General features: G+C 40.1%; 1 protein-coding gene across 7 annotated transcripts in view; it reads left to right on the top strand.

Moving 5' to 3' along the window:
* The window catches only part of RBM47 (RNA binding motif protein 47), a 150,406-nt gene extending 135,863 nt beyond the window's left edge, over window positions 1-14,543 (top strand). For 5 of the 7 annotated variants that reach the window (XM_027836381.1, XM_027836379.1, XM_027836380.1 and 2 more), the window contains 4 exons: window positions 3,454-4,610; window positions 5,929-6,135; window positions 8,882-9,075; window positions 14,005-14,543. In XM_027836381.1, the coding sequence (XP_027692182.1) occupies window positions 3,485-4,610; window positions 5,929-6,135; window positions 8,882-9,075; window positions 14,005-14,244 (1,767 nt within the window). In that variant the 5' untranslated portion in view covers window positions 3,454-3,484 and the 3' untranslated portion in view covers window positions 14,245-14,543. The remainder of the gene's footprint in view (window positions 1-3,453; window positions 4,611-5,928; window positions 6,136-8,881; window positions 9,076-14,004) is intronic. The other 2 variants (XM_027836385.1, XM_027836386.1) reach the window with 2 other exon arrangements.
* Window positions 14,544-14,554: the final 11 nt, after the last annotated feature.

Raw genomic sequence — 14,554 nt, 5'->3', positions numbered from 1 at the left:
GGCAGAAATATGGGGCTGGATTGAAAGAACTTAATAAATGATTAAGGCCAAGTATTGGTTAAGCGTATACTAGGTGCAAGTCACCATGGGAAAAAATGCTTATTGAATTAAACTGATTTAATTCTTAGGTGACGGAGAGGACAGATTTAAAGATAGCACTAAGGTTTCAAACATGGAAAACCGAGTAAAATGGTGGTAGTGTTGACAGATTTAGTGAAGTTGGAAGGAAGGAGGAGCATGTTTACCTTGTACACTGGGTACAGATAAGACTACCTGGCCTGTTCTAAATCTCAAAGTCTGTGACACATGTTTAATTAATTAAATTGTGCAATCTTAGAATATTTATCCAGAGTTTTTTCATGAACTGTGCCAGGTCCAAGATTGGAGGAATATATTGGTTAAGTGTTTTAGGGTCTTGTTGCCTTTACAGGTTTTATTCTAAGTAGAAAAACAAGATATTCTTTCCTTTTTCCTCTGCCCTTCGAAAAACCATTATATCAGTTTTATACCTGGCATCATCCTACACGGTTTTCAGTTATGACATCTTAGCTCCTCTTTTTGAGGATAAGGAGTTCCATCTCCTGACCTTGTTGTAGATATATGAGCACTTACTGGCCAACAGTAATACAGTGCGGGCTGTTGTAATAAGAGTACACTGGCCATAAAGAGTAGATGTTTTCCTTCAAAAAGTTTTGCGGGGGGAACTTGTCCTTGTTCACTCATTTTCAGTCATTTCATGACAACTCTTCGTGACCCAGTATCTTGGCAAAGATACTGGGGTGGTTGCCATTTCCTTCTCTGGCTTGTTTTACAGATGAGGAAACTGAGGAAACAGTGAAGTGACTAGCCCAGGGTCACACAACTAGCAATTGTCGGAGGTCAGATTTGAACTTAGGAAGATGAGTCTTTTTATTCCAAGCTTGGCACTTTTTATTCCAGGCACTCCATCCACTGTGCCACCTATCTGCCCTGTTCCTGAGATTACAGAGTGGACCATGAGTGGTGTTCTCATTTTCCCAGTCCTTTCAGGAGATACACAGGGCTGTGAGGAAAAAGACATTGTGGACATTTTTTGAAGATATTTTGTTCCTCACATCTAAGATGCTAGGAAAGAGATCAGGTCAAGTAACTATCTAAAGATTATGAAGGATAAAACAAATGGTGATTGGAGGGATGTCATTAAAGGAATCATGTGTCTAGATTGATAGCCAGGCATGCGGTCCTAAGAACACACATACTGCAGCTTTGATGGCTTAATACTGGACTAATACTTTTGGGATCCCTCATATTTAATGTAATACGTTTAATGCAATAATGTATGGAAAGATGGGAGGAAAAAAAAGTTCTGCTAACCACTTAGTTATGAATATTTCATTCTGTTCCAAATATAATTTAGATTATAGACAGTGGCAGGTTCCAGACTGGATGCAGATAATTTAGTGGTGACATCACCTGGGTATGGGAATTAGGAGTAATTGCTTTAAAAACCTGGCCTGTTCGGGCCTATCAACTTTTGTTTCAATTTCTCTTCTTCTTTCTTCCTTTACTTCTTTTTTTAGCGTTGAAGATGTTCATATCTTTTTGTATTTTATGTTTTGGGTGCTTTTTTATATTGCTATTGGTTCGCAGTACCCACAATAGACTCAAACCCTATCACTACCCCCATTGTAATAAAGAAGTACAGAAAAACAAAAGAAACCCATACATTTCAACATTTGTCCTGTTACACACCTCTCAGTGGCTACCTTTCTACATCACCAGGCCTCTGGAATAAGATTGGTCATTGTATTGATCTGAATGGTAGCATATTTCAGTATAGTTTTCTTTTAAATTATTAGGGTCCTTGTGTTCTCTTGTTTCTGTTTTCATTCACTCTACATTATTTCATACAGGTCTTCCCAAGTTTTTGGGTTAAGTGACTTGGCCAGGGTCACATAGCTAGTGAGTGTCAATGTCTAAGGCCAGATTTTAACTCAGGTCCTCCTGACTCCAGGGCTGGAGCTCTATGCACTGCGCTACCTAGTTGTCCCTTGAATTTTCATATTCTTTAGGGATCATAGCATCCTGTTACTTTTATAAACCACAGTTTACCCAGACATAGTCAAGTCAATTGGTATCTCCTTTTGTTTCTAGTTTTTCACTACCACAAAGAGTGCTACTATGAATATTTCTGACCTTGACTTCCTTTCAGTATATTCCCAATAGTGGGATTACTGAGTCATGTTAATATACATTTATTGCATACTTACTATGTGCCAGGCACTGTGTTAAGCCCTAATGACACAAACAAAAGACAGTCTTTTCGCTCGGGGTCTAATGAGGTCTTCTTACAGTCTAATGAGGAGCACAGCATGCAAACAACTATGTACAAACAAGCTTGTATGTAGGATGAGTTGGAAATATTCAACAGAGGGAAGACAGTAGAACTAAGGGGGATTGGGGAGGGCTTTCTGTAGAAGGTGGGATTTTAGGTGGCCCTCGAAGAAAGCCAGTGAAGCCAGGAGGGCAGAGATGGAGGAGGGAGAGGAAGGCATTCCAGGCATAGCAGATAGACGGTGAAAATACCTGGAGATGAGAAATGGAAGTATCTTGTTTGAGAAACCATAAGGAGTGCAGTGCCACTGAATCATAGAGTAGATTGGGAGGCAAGGTTGGTGTGTGAAGTGTAAGAATGCTGGAAATCTGGGAGACAGGGAGCAAGTTATGAAGGGCTTTGAATGCCACCCAGAGAATTGTCTATCTTGTACATGTTCCAAATTGTTTTTCTAGAATGGTTCGACTGATTACCAACACCACCTGTTATTTTATTAATGTGCCTGTCTTCTCCCAACCCTTCTAATACTATTTCTTCTTTTTTAATCATTTTTTTGTGGACTTGATAAGTACGAAGGCTATTTTAATTTGTATTTCTCTTATTAGCAATGTGTAGCATCTTTTCACATAGTCATTTATCATTTGCATTTTTTCTTCTGAAAACTATTTGCTTTCATCATGTGACCACTTCTTTGTAAGGGAATTTCTTGGTTTTACATGCTTACAGTGAAAACGTTTGTCTTCTTTTCCAAAGAAATATCAGGATATGATCTTTAAAAAAAAATAATCCAAGTTGGCAATACTTTACTTATTATTAGAATTGTTTTCTGCCTCTGCAAGAGAAATATTTCCCTTCGATGATATTTAGATAAATATAACAATCTACCAGGAAACTCTTAAAACATAAGTTCCAAAGAAGGAAATAATTTCTGTTATTTCCACATAATAATTAGGCTATTTGAAAATGTTATATTTACAAATGTCCTGTGATTGGCTTGCTCGTTTTTGTTTTTCATATTTTTATCTCTGGTTTTCAGCTAGAATTGTGGTACACGTTACTGTTTTAAGACATAACAATTGCAGTGCTTGCCTTGTGTAGAATGTGGAATAATCAATCCCATTTCTTTTCTCCCGCTTTAGATTTCATCAAGTTTTGAATGATTTTGACATAATGACAGCAGAAGATTCCACTACAACAATGAGCAACGATTCCACCAACATGTCGGCAGCCAAAGTTCCTGAAGGTATAGCTGGGGCACCGAATGAGGCTGCCCTCCTGGCCCTCATGGAACGTACAGGTTATAGTATGATACAGGAGAACGGGCAACGCAAATATGGCGGACCTCCCCCAGGTTGGGAAGGGCTGCATCCCCCACGTGGCTGCGAAGTCTTTGTAGGTAAAATTCCCCGAGACGTGTATGAAGATGAGCTGGTACCAGTATTTGAATCAGTTGGACGTATCTATGAGATGCGGTTGATGATGGACTTTGATGGGAAGAACCGTGGCTACGCTTTTGTTATGTACACTCACAAGCATGAAGCCAAGCGTGCCGTGAGGGAACTGAACAATTATGAAATCAGACCGGGTCGACTTCTAGGAGTCTGTTGCAGCGTGGATAACTGCCGACTATTCATCGGCGGCATCCCTAAGATGAAAAAGAGAGAGGAGATACTGGAAGAGATCTCTAAAGTGACTGAAGGGGTACTAGATGTTATTGTGTATGCGAGTGCGGCTGATAAGATGAAGAACAGAGGATTTGCATTTGTGGAGTATGAGAGCCATAGGGCAGCGGCCATGGCCAGGAGAAAACTCATGCCCGGAAGAATCCAGCTGTGGGGACACCAGATTGCAGTGGACTGGGCGGAGCCAGAGATAGATGTTGACGAAGATGTCATGGAGACTGTGAAGATCCTGTACGTGAGAAATCTGATGATTGAAACAACGGAGGAGACAATTAAAAAGAGCTTTGGCCAGTTTAATCCCGGTTGTGTAGAGCGAGTTAAAAAGATCCGTGATTATGCATTTGTTCACTTCACCAGCCGGGAAGATGCCGTACATGCTATGAACAGCCTCAATGGCACTGAACTTGAAGGCTCTTGTCTTGAAGTTACTTTGGCCAAGCCAGTAGACAAAGAGCAATACACACGCTATCAGAAGGCGGCCAAAGGAAGTGTAACAACAGAAGTAACACCTCAGCAGCCTAACTATGTTTACTCGTGTGATCCCTATACATTGGCCTACTATAGTTATCCCTACAATGCTCTGATTGGGCCCAACAGAGATTATTTTGTGAAAGGTAAGTTAGCTCTTTGGGGCGTTTTTATTTCTTGTTCCAAGGCATCATTGCATACCCTTGATCATCACTTTCTAGCCCATCAATTTGCCTCAGTCGTATGATGGAATCTGCAGAAAGTGCTTTTTAAAATGTACTGATTTTTAGACCATCCTTCACCTTAGTAGTCACTACAAAGCATAGAACTTATTACTATCTGCATATAAAGTAAAATCATATAATGATCTTAAGAGAGCTGAAACAGACCTCAGAGCAAATCTAGCTTAACCCCTTTGTTTTATAAGATTGAAAAAACTGAGGCCCAGAAAGTTTAAATGATTTGCCCCAAATTACACAGGTGGTATGCATCAGAGGTAGGTTCTAAACCCATATCCTCTGCCTCCAGAGCCAGTCTATTGTACCATGCTGCCTACGTTTGTTTTGATACTTTGTAAAATGCTTTCCCATGCATCATTTAATTTGTTTCTCACAATACGATCCTGTCGATCAGGTAGTCCAGGTATTATTATCCCACTTAATGGATGGGGAAACTGAGGCTCCCAAAGATCAAATGACTTGTTCAAGGTCACACAGCCAGTTAATGGAGCCAGGAGTTTAGCCCAGGTTGAAGTCATGTTTCTTCTCCATTCCTTAAAAATGTTGTATCCCAAGCCTACCATTCACTATGTGACCATAGATTTTGGTGGCTAGATTTCTCTTTTTTTGTAAGATGAGGTCTTGAAGATTTTAATGGGCATCCAAAGATATATATATTTTTTTTGTCTCTTCCCCACCTTCCCCCCCCCCCCCCCGACCCGCAAGGCAGTTTGGGTTAAGTGGGTCACACAGGGTCACACAGCTAATAAGTATCATAAGTATCAAGTGTTTGGTCTGAGGCCGGATTTGAACTCAGGTCCTCCTGACTTCAGGGCTGGTGCTCTATCCACTGCGCCACCTAGCTGCCCCTGGCATCAATGATGTAAATGTCATGCATTGACCTGGTATGTTCTAATATGCCAAAGTTTTGACCTCATTCATATAGAGAGAGTGTCTCCCAAAATTGTTAGTTTTAAATTTTAATAACTTAAAACTGCACTAAGACTGTATTTACTTTTCACATTGATAGATGAATTTACTTATATTGTAATGTCACTCAGGCATAGGAATTTTCTTTGGGCATCTGTAACACTTCATTGGAATGAGAAGGTTTTCACATGGACAACTTTGACTCTTTGTAAACAGCCTAATGTCAGGGTCCTTGGTGTCTTTCGATTTGTGAAGCTCGGCCTCCTGGCACTGTCACTTTTGGTTATTCATCTCAGTTTTATGTTGTTTCTATAAGCAGGGAGCATAAGAGGCCGAGGGCGAGGTGCAGCTGGCAACAGAGCCCCAGGCCCTAGGGGATCTTACCTCGGGGGATACTCTGCAGGCCGTGGCATATATAGCCGATATCATGAAGGGAAAGGAAAGCAGCAAGAAAAAGGATTTGAGCTTGTACCGAATTTGGAATTATCTGCTGTCAATCCAGTTGCTATTAAACCCGGTACAGGTCAGTATAAATCTGAGGGATGGGCTATGTCCATTCAGCCAAAACCCCAGACCTCTTTTTAAACTGAACCTCAGACACATGCAAATATGTGCCTTCACCTTTTGGGGAACCTTAGAACCTTAGTCAACACAGATGGATGCCCGGGCTCTTTTGTGTTTCTCAATAGTAGTATAACCTTATGTGCTCACCAATGGCTAAACCTTTTGCCATTTCCAGAGAGAGACTGGACAGAGTTGAGTGGCCTGGATTTGACCAAGAGAAGGAAGTTCATTTCTCTCCTGTTGTACCTTCACTTCTGTCAGAAGAGTTGGTGGAGAGGGTGGAAGCTCTTACTTGACGGTGGTCAGGGCCATCGCCCTCCTGTAATAATGGTCTTAATGAACTGGATAGCTAGAAATGCCATGGAACTGCAATATCAGATACTATAATTTCTGAATTAATATCTGATAAATTAAAATGTCAGCCTTAGTTTCAACCACCTGTTCCTCATTCCAGCCAAGTAGTAAGGATGAAGGTAAAATCAATCCAAGAGATCCCAGCCAACTCCTCAGAGTCAATCCTAGTTGTCAAAGAGTCCTCAATATTTACAATTCATTATTCAACTACCATCTGTAGCTCCCTGCATCAGTCACTGTGGAGACTTCAAGGGAAAGAGAAAACATCAGCATCTCTGCTCTTGAGGGATTTACACTTGAAATGAACACCTCAAAAGCAAGAGTAGCAAAACATTCACTACAGTGATTCGATGTTAGGAATACAGATATCCCCGTATTTACATTTTACTGCCTACTTGCCTCACCAAGAGTAGAATAAAGATTGCTTGAGTCGATAATTTCAGTAAAGCATTTGCCACAAAAAGTTGGTAATATTACCTCGTTAACAACCTTTCATGCTCTACTTCTCCCATGGGTCAAAGGTCCACAAACTTTACCCAAGTATGGAAGAAGCAAGGAGTCCTTTGCATTTTGGCCATAGTCTTGGATTGGCCCATAAGAAAAAGAAAGTAGTTACCTTATTTAGTACTTCTCCTTAAAGAGATAGAAAAGTAATTTGTTATACATAAAATCCTTTCTGCAGATAGGGAACCTTTCTGACCAGATCTCCATCTAAATACCACTCACATTATAAGCAAGTGTTGAGCTTAACCTTTTTATCTAAGGATTCTCTTTTCTCTTCTTGTGTACATGAAACTGGCCCAAGTTTCAGAGGTTTAGTCTTCTACCTGGGAAGGAGATTCCTATTCATAATTGGCAAAAATGTAGGGGTTGATGGGAGAAGAGAGAATTGTGCTGTACTGTATCTGGTACATACAGTCTTTTGTAGTTGGATAAAATAATATTCAGAGGATTGCAGGAGACATTGCAATGATCTAGTAACCAGATGAGTATGAAATAAACCATTTAAGTCCTAGGTTTTCTCTCATCTTCTGTGCTTCTTGATAAAAATCAAGAAAATAAGCATTTTGCATTTTGCATTTTAAAAGCTTTGTTCTCTTATGCGCCCCCACCTGTCCATTTGGTTTAGAAAAGATGACATCCATTCATTTCACACATTTTCTCCATTCTTAAGACTGGTCACTGTTTAGGTGTGGAAATGCTGAAGATAAGCAAAATTGCCTAATAATAGGTTACCTAGTTAATTGTCTACTTCTAAACTGGGAAAAGAATTTATTATCTTGGGAAGGGTGGATGTTTATAATGGCATAGCATGACATAGGAAGCATAGCTTGGTTTCTTGTTAATGTCATTTCTGCCTGAAAATTCTTCAGTTCACAAAAATATGAATAAAAAAGCCTTTGGAGTCATAAACTGTTCCACAGTAAACCATTTCTCCTTCTTTGTGTGTGTGTGTGTGTGTGTGTGTGTGTGTGTGTGTGTGTATAGATAGGTAGATAGGTAGATAGATGTAAATTCTAATAAATTATATAAAATATATTTCTGTGCTTTACTAGAATTTATATTCTTTAAAAATCAGTATGTTATACACTTCTATAATTGGAAAAATAATCATTCACATAAAATAACTTCTTTATACATTTCAACTCTAGGTACTGTATTATAATCCCCTTGAAGATAGGGACATTATATTTTCTTGTCTCCCCACAGTGTCCCACCAAGTAAACGTTCAGGAAATATTGCTGACTTTCTGAGACTTTTTGATTGAAATGTCTTTATCACTACAACCAGTAAAAAGACTTTTGAATTGGTGGTTTGTATAGAAAGCCCCATGAAATCATTGCCTGACTAATTTTTTTAGTGGATCCTGTAAAGATGCCTATATCTTTAATTTTACGTACTATATTCTCTCATTGTGTGTCAGTAGTCTAGAGTTTAATATCAAATTAAACTCTAACAGCATGAGTCTGTTCCTCTGAGCTTTGTGATGAAACCCTCAGCTTTTTTGCCTCTTAAAAGACAATAAAGCCAAGGAATGTTGCAGGTCTAGCAGTGATAAAGTGATAATGAAGGTGGCTGACTCATTCTTATAAGGTCTGGCCACGGTATGGAGATCTTGGTCAATTTCCAATTTAGATCCTACTTGTTTAAACCATAGGAGACACCTCCCCCTCCCCCACAGCCACCACCCACTATAGAGAAGAAAGAAATTTCTCTGTATTGAATGTTATTACTGATAGATCATTTCTCAACTAGTGGCAACATCTTGCTGTTACATTTGGTTTTATTTCATAGAGAACATATATTAATCTGAATCAGCTTGGTTTTTACCATTTCTGATCCTGTTTTAGTGGCCATCCCTGCTATCGGGGCCCAGTATTCCATGTTTCAGGCAGCCCCTGCTCCCAAGATGCTGGAAGATGGCAAAATCCATACAATGGAACATATGATCAACCCCATAGCAGTCCAACCAGACCCGGCGAGTGCTGCTGCCGCCGCTGCTGCTGCTATCATACCTGCTGTTTCAACCCCTCCACCTTTCCAGGTAAGTTTCTTATGTCTTGGAAATTTTATATGATGTGTATTTCCTTCCAGCATTTATTTGTGTATAGGTATTGAGTTCCTTGTGTGCCTAGAACTCCACGATCCACAATATATTGGATGAGGTAAGTCAGGCTAATTTTAAACACAGGTTCCTACAATTAGGAAGCTGTCACTAAAGGAGGTATTTGATACACATACTCAGCAGTAGCTTTAATATTAAGGCTTGTACTCATAGAGCGGCAGATTTTTTGGCAGGCAAAGTTTTAGTATTCCAGATTATGCTGGAGGAGAAAGGGAAGGAGAAGGGAAAAGAGAGGAGGTTTAATATAGTATTTAATCTTGACCAGACTCTGTGCTAAGCACTTTTTACAGATATTGTAGTATTTGATCCTCACAACAACCCTGTATGGTAGGTGCTATTGTTATCTCCATTTTACAGTTGAGAAAACTAAGGCAGACAGTTTTTTTTAAGTGACTTGCCCATGGTCATGCAGTTAGTGTCTAAGGCTAGATTTGAACTCAGGTCTTCATGACTCCAGGCATAGCTCTCTATCTGCTACACCTGGAAACCCACCGGGAACTGTGGATCTTTCATATGAGATCCTCCACAGGCCCTTGTAGGTCCAAGAAACTGCCCACAAATTGAGCTCTCTCTTCCTTTGTCCTTGGGATAAACAGGGATGTGTCTTCCTGGGGTGGGGCTTTGTTTAATTCCCTTTTATTTAACTACCTTTAATGAGGTTTCATCCTTTTCTTAGAATCCTTTTTTTATTACTTTTTATTTCAGACCTAACTCTCTTGGTTTCAATTCTCAGGGAAGAATACTTATCTGCAATTTAGTCTTTGAGAGCTGCCTGGGGCATTGAGAAGTTGTGTGACTTGCCGAAAGTCAAACAGCCAGTATGGATAAGAGGCCAACTTGAACCGACTGGTCCTCCTACCATCAGACCTGCTCTGTAACCATTATGCCATGCTGTCTTTTACTCAATCTAAACTAGACCGTGAAAGTTGTTTATGCTGCAAACTCCTAAAACTTTAGGAGCTCTACGCCAAAACAGGAATTTGTATAAATGAGGGGAGAGGAGGGTGTGAGGAGATAGCATGCGTGCATTCATTAATTCAACAAATATTGGACTTAGTATTCAACGTGAAGGGTCAATAGATCTCAGTTCAATTCCTGGGTCTCTTACTACCTGGGTGATTTTGGATGATGACAAATGAGAGCAATGATGGGAAAGGTTAAGCGATTGGGTTCATGCAACTTACTAGTGGCCCAGCCAGGATTTGAAGGTAGGTCTGTATAGACTCTTGGTCCAGAATACTCTACTGGTTCTTTTCTTGTGATGGACCACATATTGAGGCTGCTGGTGGTACAATGGCTAGAGCATTAGGCTTTGAGTTCAAGACCTGAGTTGAAATCTTACCTCAGATACTTACTAGCTGGGGGACCCTAGGCATGTCACATGACTGCTCTTTGCCTCAGTTTCCTAAACTCAAATGGAGATAATCATAACATCTGCTTCCCAGAGTTGTCTTGGGGATCAAATGAAATAATACCTGTGCAGGGGTTGGCCGAAAGAGAGAATGTGGGCAGAGCCAGGAGGTAAATAAAGAATGGCCAGCCCAGGCCCATCCCCAAAATGGAGGCCTTAGAAGGAACTCAGAAATCAGAGAAGTGTCAGAAACACCCTTGGGAAGGTTAAAGTATTGGAGGTTAACAAGTAGTTAAATGAGCCAGTTTGATTTTTCCTATTTCACTCAGTCCTTTCCTTCATTGGAATTGCTAAGCAATGGTTTAACCTTAAAAACATAGGGAAAAGATGGCTTTGGGGCAGATTTGGATGATCAGCTTGTCGGTAGAGCTCAATCGCAGTGTGGCTGTGTCACTCATACAATGATTCACTAGTTGGGTCTCTCACCATTTCTCATTCAGACTATTATAATACCCTCTTAACTGGTCTCCCTTCCCCAATGTGTCTTTCACACCACTACCCATGGCAGGGGTCTGGCTAGCCATGATATTCTTGCTCACAAATTTTGAGTGACTCTGTTGCCTCAGGGTACCATACAAACTATTCAGCGTGGTCGTTAAAGCCAACTGTAGGTTTGGTAAACTGATATTCCAGGATTACTCCACAAGATTCTTCTTCATGTGCTCTGTGTTCTACCCAAACTGGCCTGTTGGCTGTCCTCTGAACTCAGCTTTCCATCTGTCCCCCTATCTGAAATGCATTCCACAGCTCTTAGGCCACCTACTACTTGTAGCCCTTTCTGATTCCTCCCATTTTTAATGTTCCCTCCTTCCTACAGTTCCCTTGTATTTGTTGATCTGCAGATACATTATTTTTCCTCAATAAAATATAAGTTCCTTGAGGGCAGGGCCTTTTTTTTTTTCTCTTTGTATCTCTAGCACAGTGGCTTGTACAGAGTTGGCGCTTAGTAAATGTTTGTCAAATCTATCCTCACATTGAGGTTTTCCTTGGGTGAAGATGTCCAGCAGCCAATTGGAAGTGTAGGATTAATAAGAGTTAGCATTAAGGTTTGTACATGTAGTATCTCCTTTGATCTCACAACAGTCCTATGAAATAGGTGCTATCATTATCCTCATTTTACAGATGAGGAAGCTAAGGCTGAGAGAAATTAAGTGCTCAGAGCTCACAGCTAGTAAGTGTCTGAGGTAAAATTGGATGTAAGTTCTTCTTGATCCCCAGTACGGTATTCTGTTCACTATGTTTCTCAAGAAGTGGCTTGTGAGCCTTGAATAAGGGAAGGAGTGAAGACTAAGTTAGCTTGGCCTTATAAAGAACAGATCATTCCAGAGCAGCCTTTTTTTTTTTTTTTTTTTTTTTAAACACACACGACAGGGTAAGAAAACTGGAAAACATAGGAGGGGACTAGGGTATGAAAGACTTAGAATGCCAAACAGAGTGTTTTGTGTTTGATCCTGAAGGCAGTAGGAAGCTACTGAAATTTATCAAGTGGGGGTATATTATAGAAGTGATTAATGGTTAGGTATGATTTGGACTAGATTAACTATGGATTCTATGCCTTGGTTTTATGTGCTTCAAAACTCTAGTAAAGTGTTGGTTCTGTAGACCATAGAACTTAGAGCTAGAAGGGAATCTGTAGATTTCAGTGGGCAGTTGTTCCCAAACTTGGGGTGAGGTGGCTGATAATTGGGGTCACCTCACACACACATACTATCAACTATTCAGATCAGAATCTACTTTTTTTTCACCTTAAAAAGGGGTCCTCATACTTGAAAAGTCTTACCATCATCATGTCTCATTGCAAAATGTCTGGTGTAAAGAGTGTTAGAACTGCCTTGTTTATGCCTCATTGAGTATACACAAATGACTTCCACTTACCAAGAGGAAGAGGGAGAGAATGGTTAAGAGTTTGTAAATATCTTCTAATGTACAGTTAGTTCTTTAACAGTATGCATTCTCCAAACTGCAAAATTGTGCAATTTAAAAACCTTAGGGTTTATGGGGGAAATGGGATTAAAGTCAAAACACTCAGTGACACATAAAAAAAAAAAAAGGTAGGAACCAAATTAAAATGGTAATGACAGTTTTTATACATGTTAAATGGTGAAGAGGTATATAAACACTGCAATAAATAGTGGCAGTTTCCACAGCCTCAGGATGCTATTTGTGTTGCTTGCTGCTTTTACTAATGAAGTCAATAGCTAAAGGCGAGAGGGCATCCCCAAAATCCTGGACCCAGGGCCCTGGTAGAAGGCGGGGGAGGATGCTTAGGGATACACCAGCCGTCTTCTGAGCACAGCTCCAACTCCACCAAAAGATAGGCGACAAACATGGCAGTTTCCCTTGCAAAGGACCTGAAGTTTGTTTGTGGAAATTGGTATCAGAAGGGTTGAGGTATTGTGAAGTAGCACAGATTTCTGCAAATTTTGGTTGAAATCACATATAAACAAATGTGAAGTTCATGTTGTGCTCAAATTGTTCCCTAATATATCAATCCTGTTGAATCAAATTTGCATTTTCAAAGTAAGCATTATAGTGGAACTGAATGCACATTTTCAAAATTACTGCAGATGTATGTAGTTTGTGGTTTGCCATGAAATGAAACCGTTTTATGTCATCATCTTTTTTTTTATTATTTTATTTTATTTTATTGTTAAGGCAATTGGGGTTAAGTGACTTGCCCAGGGTCACACAGCTAGTAAGTGTCAAGTGTTTGGTCTGAGGCCAGATTTGAACTCAGGTCCTCCTGACTTCAGGGCCAGTGCTCTATCCACTCGGCCACCTAGCTGCCCTGCCAATATTATTTTTAAAGTTTTTTTTTATTTGTTATTAGAAGTAATCTCTCTCATTCATGTATATACATATGTATATTGTATACACACACACACACACACACATATATGCAGACAATGCTTTTTGGTCTGTTTTAAAATTTTTGATGGAGTCAGTCAGTATATAATACAGTAAAATACTGGTTCCTCCAATTTATGAAATGTATCAGCTTTGATAATCATCTCCGACCTCATTCAGCACCCTATTTTCCAGATGAAGACAGGCCCACAGAGGGGAAATGACCTGCCCAAGGTCCCATAGGTAGTAAGTTAACAGAGGGAGGGAAAAATCATTCAAACCTGGATGTCTGACTGGAAATTCACTGCTCAATTTGCTCCATTCCTGGTTTTCTCTCTCTCTCTCTCTCTTTTCTTTTTTTGGCAATTGGGGTTAAGTGACTTGCCCAGGGTCACACAGCTAGTAAGTGTCAAGTGTTTGGTATGAGGGCAGATTTGAACTCAGGTCCTCCTGACTTCAGGGCCAGTGCTCTAGCCACTGCGCCATCTAGCTGCTCTCTGGTTCTCTTTCTAGTACCAAAGCCACAGACCTGTTCACGATGGATATTAACATCAGGATCTGTTTTTTCTTTTTCCTTCCCCATTCCTTAGGGCCGCCCAATAACTCCTGTATACACAGTGGCTCCGAATGTACAGAGAATTCCTGCGGCTGGGATCTACGGTGCCAGTTATGTCCCATTTGCTGCTCCTGCCACAGCCACGCTAGCCACACTACAGAAGAACGCCGCAGCTGCAGCCGCAGTTTACGGAGGTTATGCTGGCTACATACCTCAACCATTTCCTACTGCTACAATTCAGGTTCCCATACATGATGTCTACCAGACATACTGAGATTGAGGGGGGTCATGAAAACAAACAAAAAACCACTGAAGGAACACTTTACTATTTATGAAGAAAGTACCTACTGCAGAAGAACATGCTTGAACTTTAATAAATATATATAAAACCCTGAAAGTGAAGAATGTTATCAAATATTAATGTTGAAATATTTTATACTCATGAAGTCACTAGTTTTTGTGACTTTTAAAGTGAATGCACCTGTATTCATTCCTACATTTCTCAGAGAGTTCAACTTGTGATGCCTTAATATGATCCCTACTCACATGTATACAATAGTATGTTTATAAAGGTTTTTTTTTTT

Source organism: Vombatus ursinus, unplaced genomic scaffold (assembly GCF_900497805.2).
Source record: "Vombatus ursinus unplaced genomic scaffold, bare-nosed wombat genome assembly UNPS02014818.1, whole genome shotgun sequence".
NCBI lineage: Eukaryota > Metazoa > Chordata > Mammalia > Diprotodontia > Vombatidae > Vombatus > Vombatus ursinus.
The sequence above is the reverse complement of the archived record's forward strand: the minus strand, read 5'-3'. Positions and strand labels throughout refer to the sequence as shown.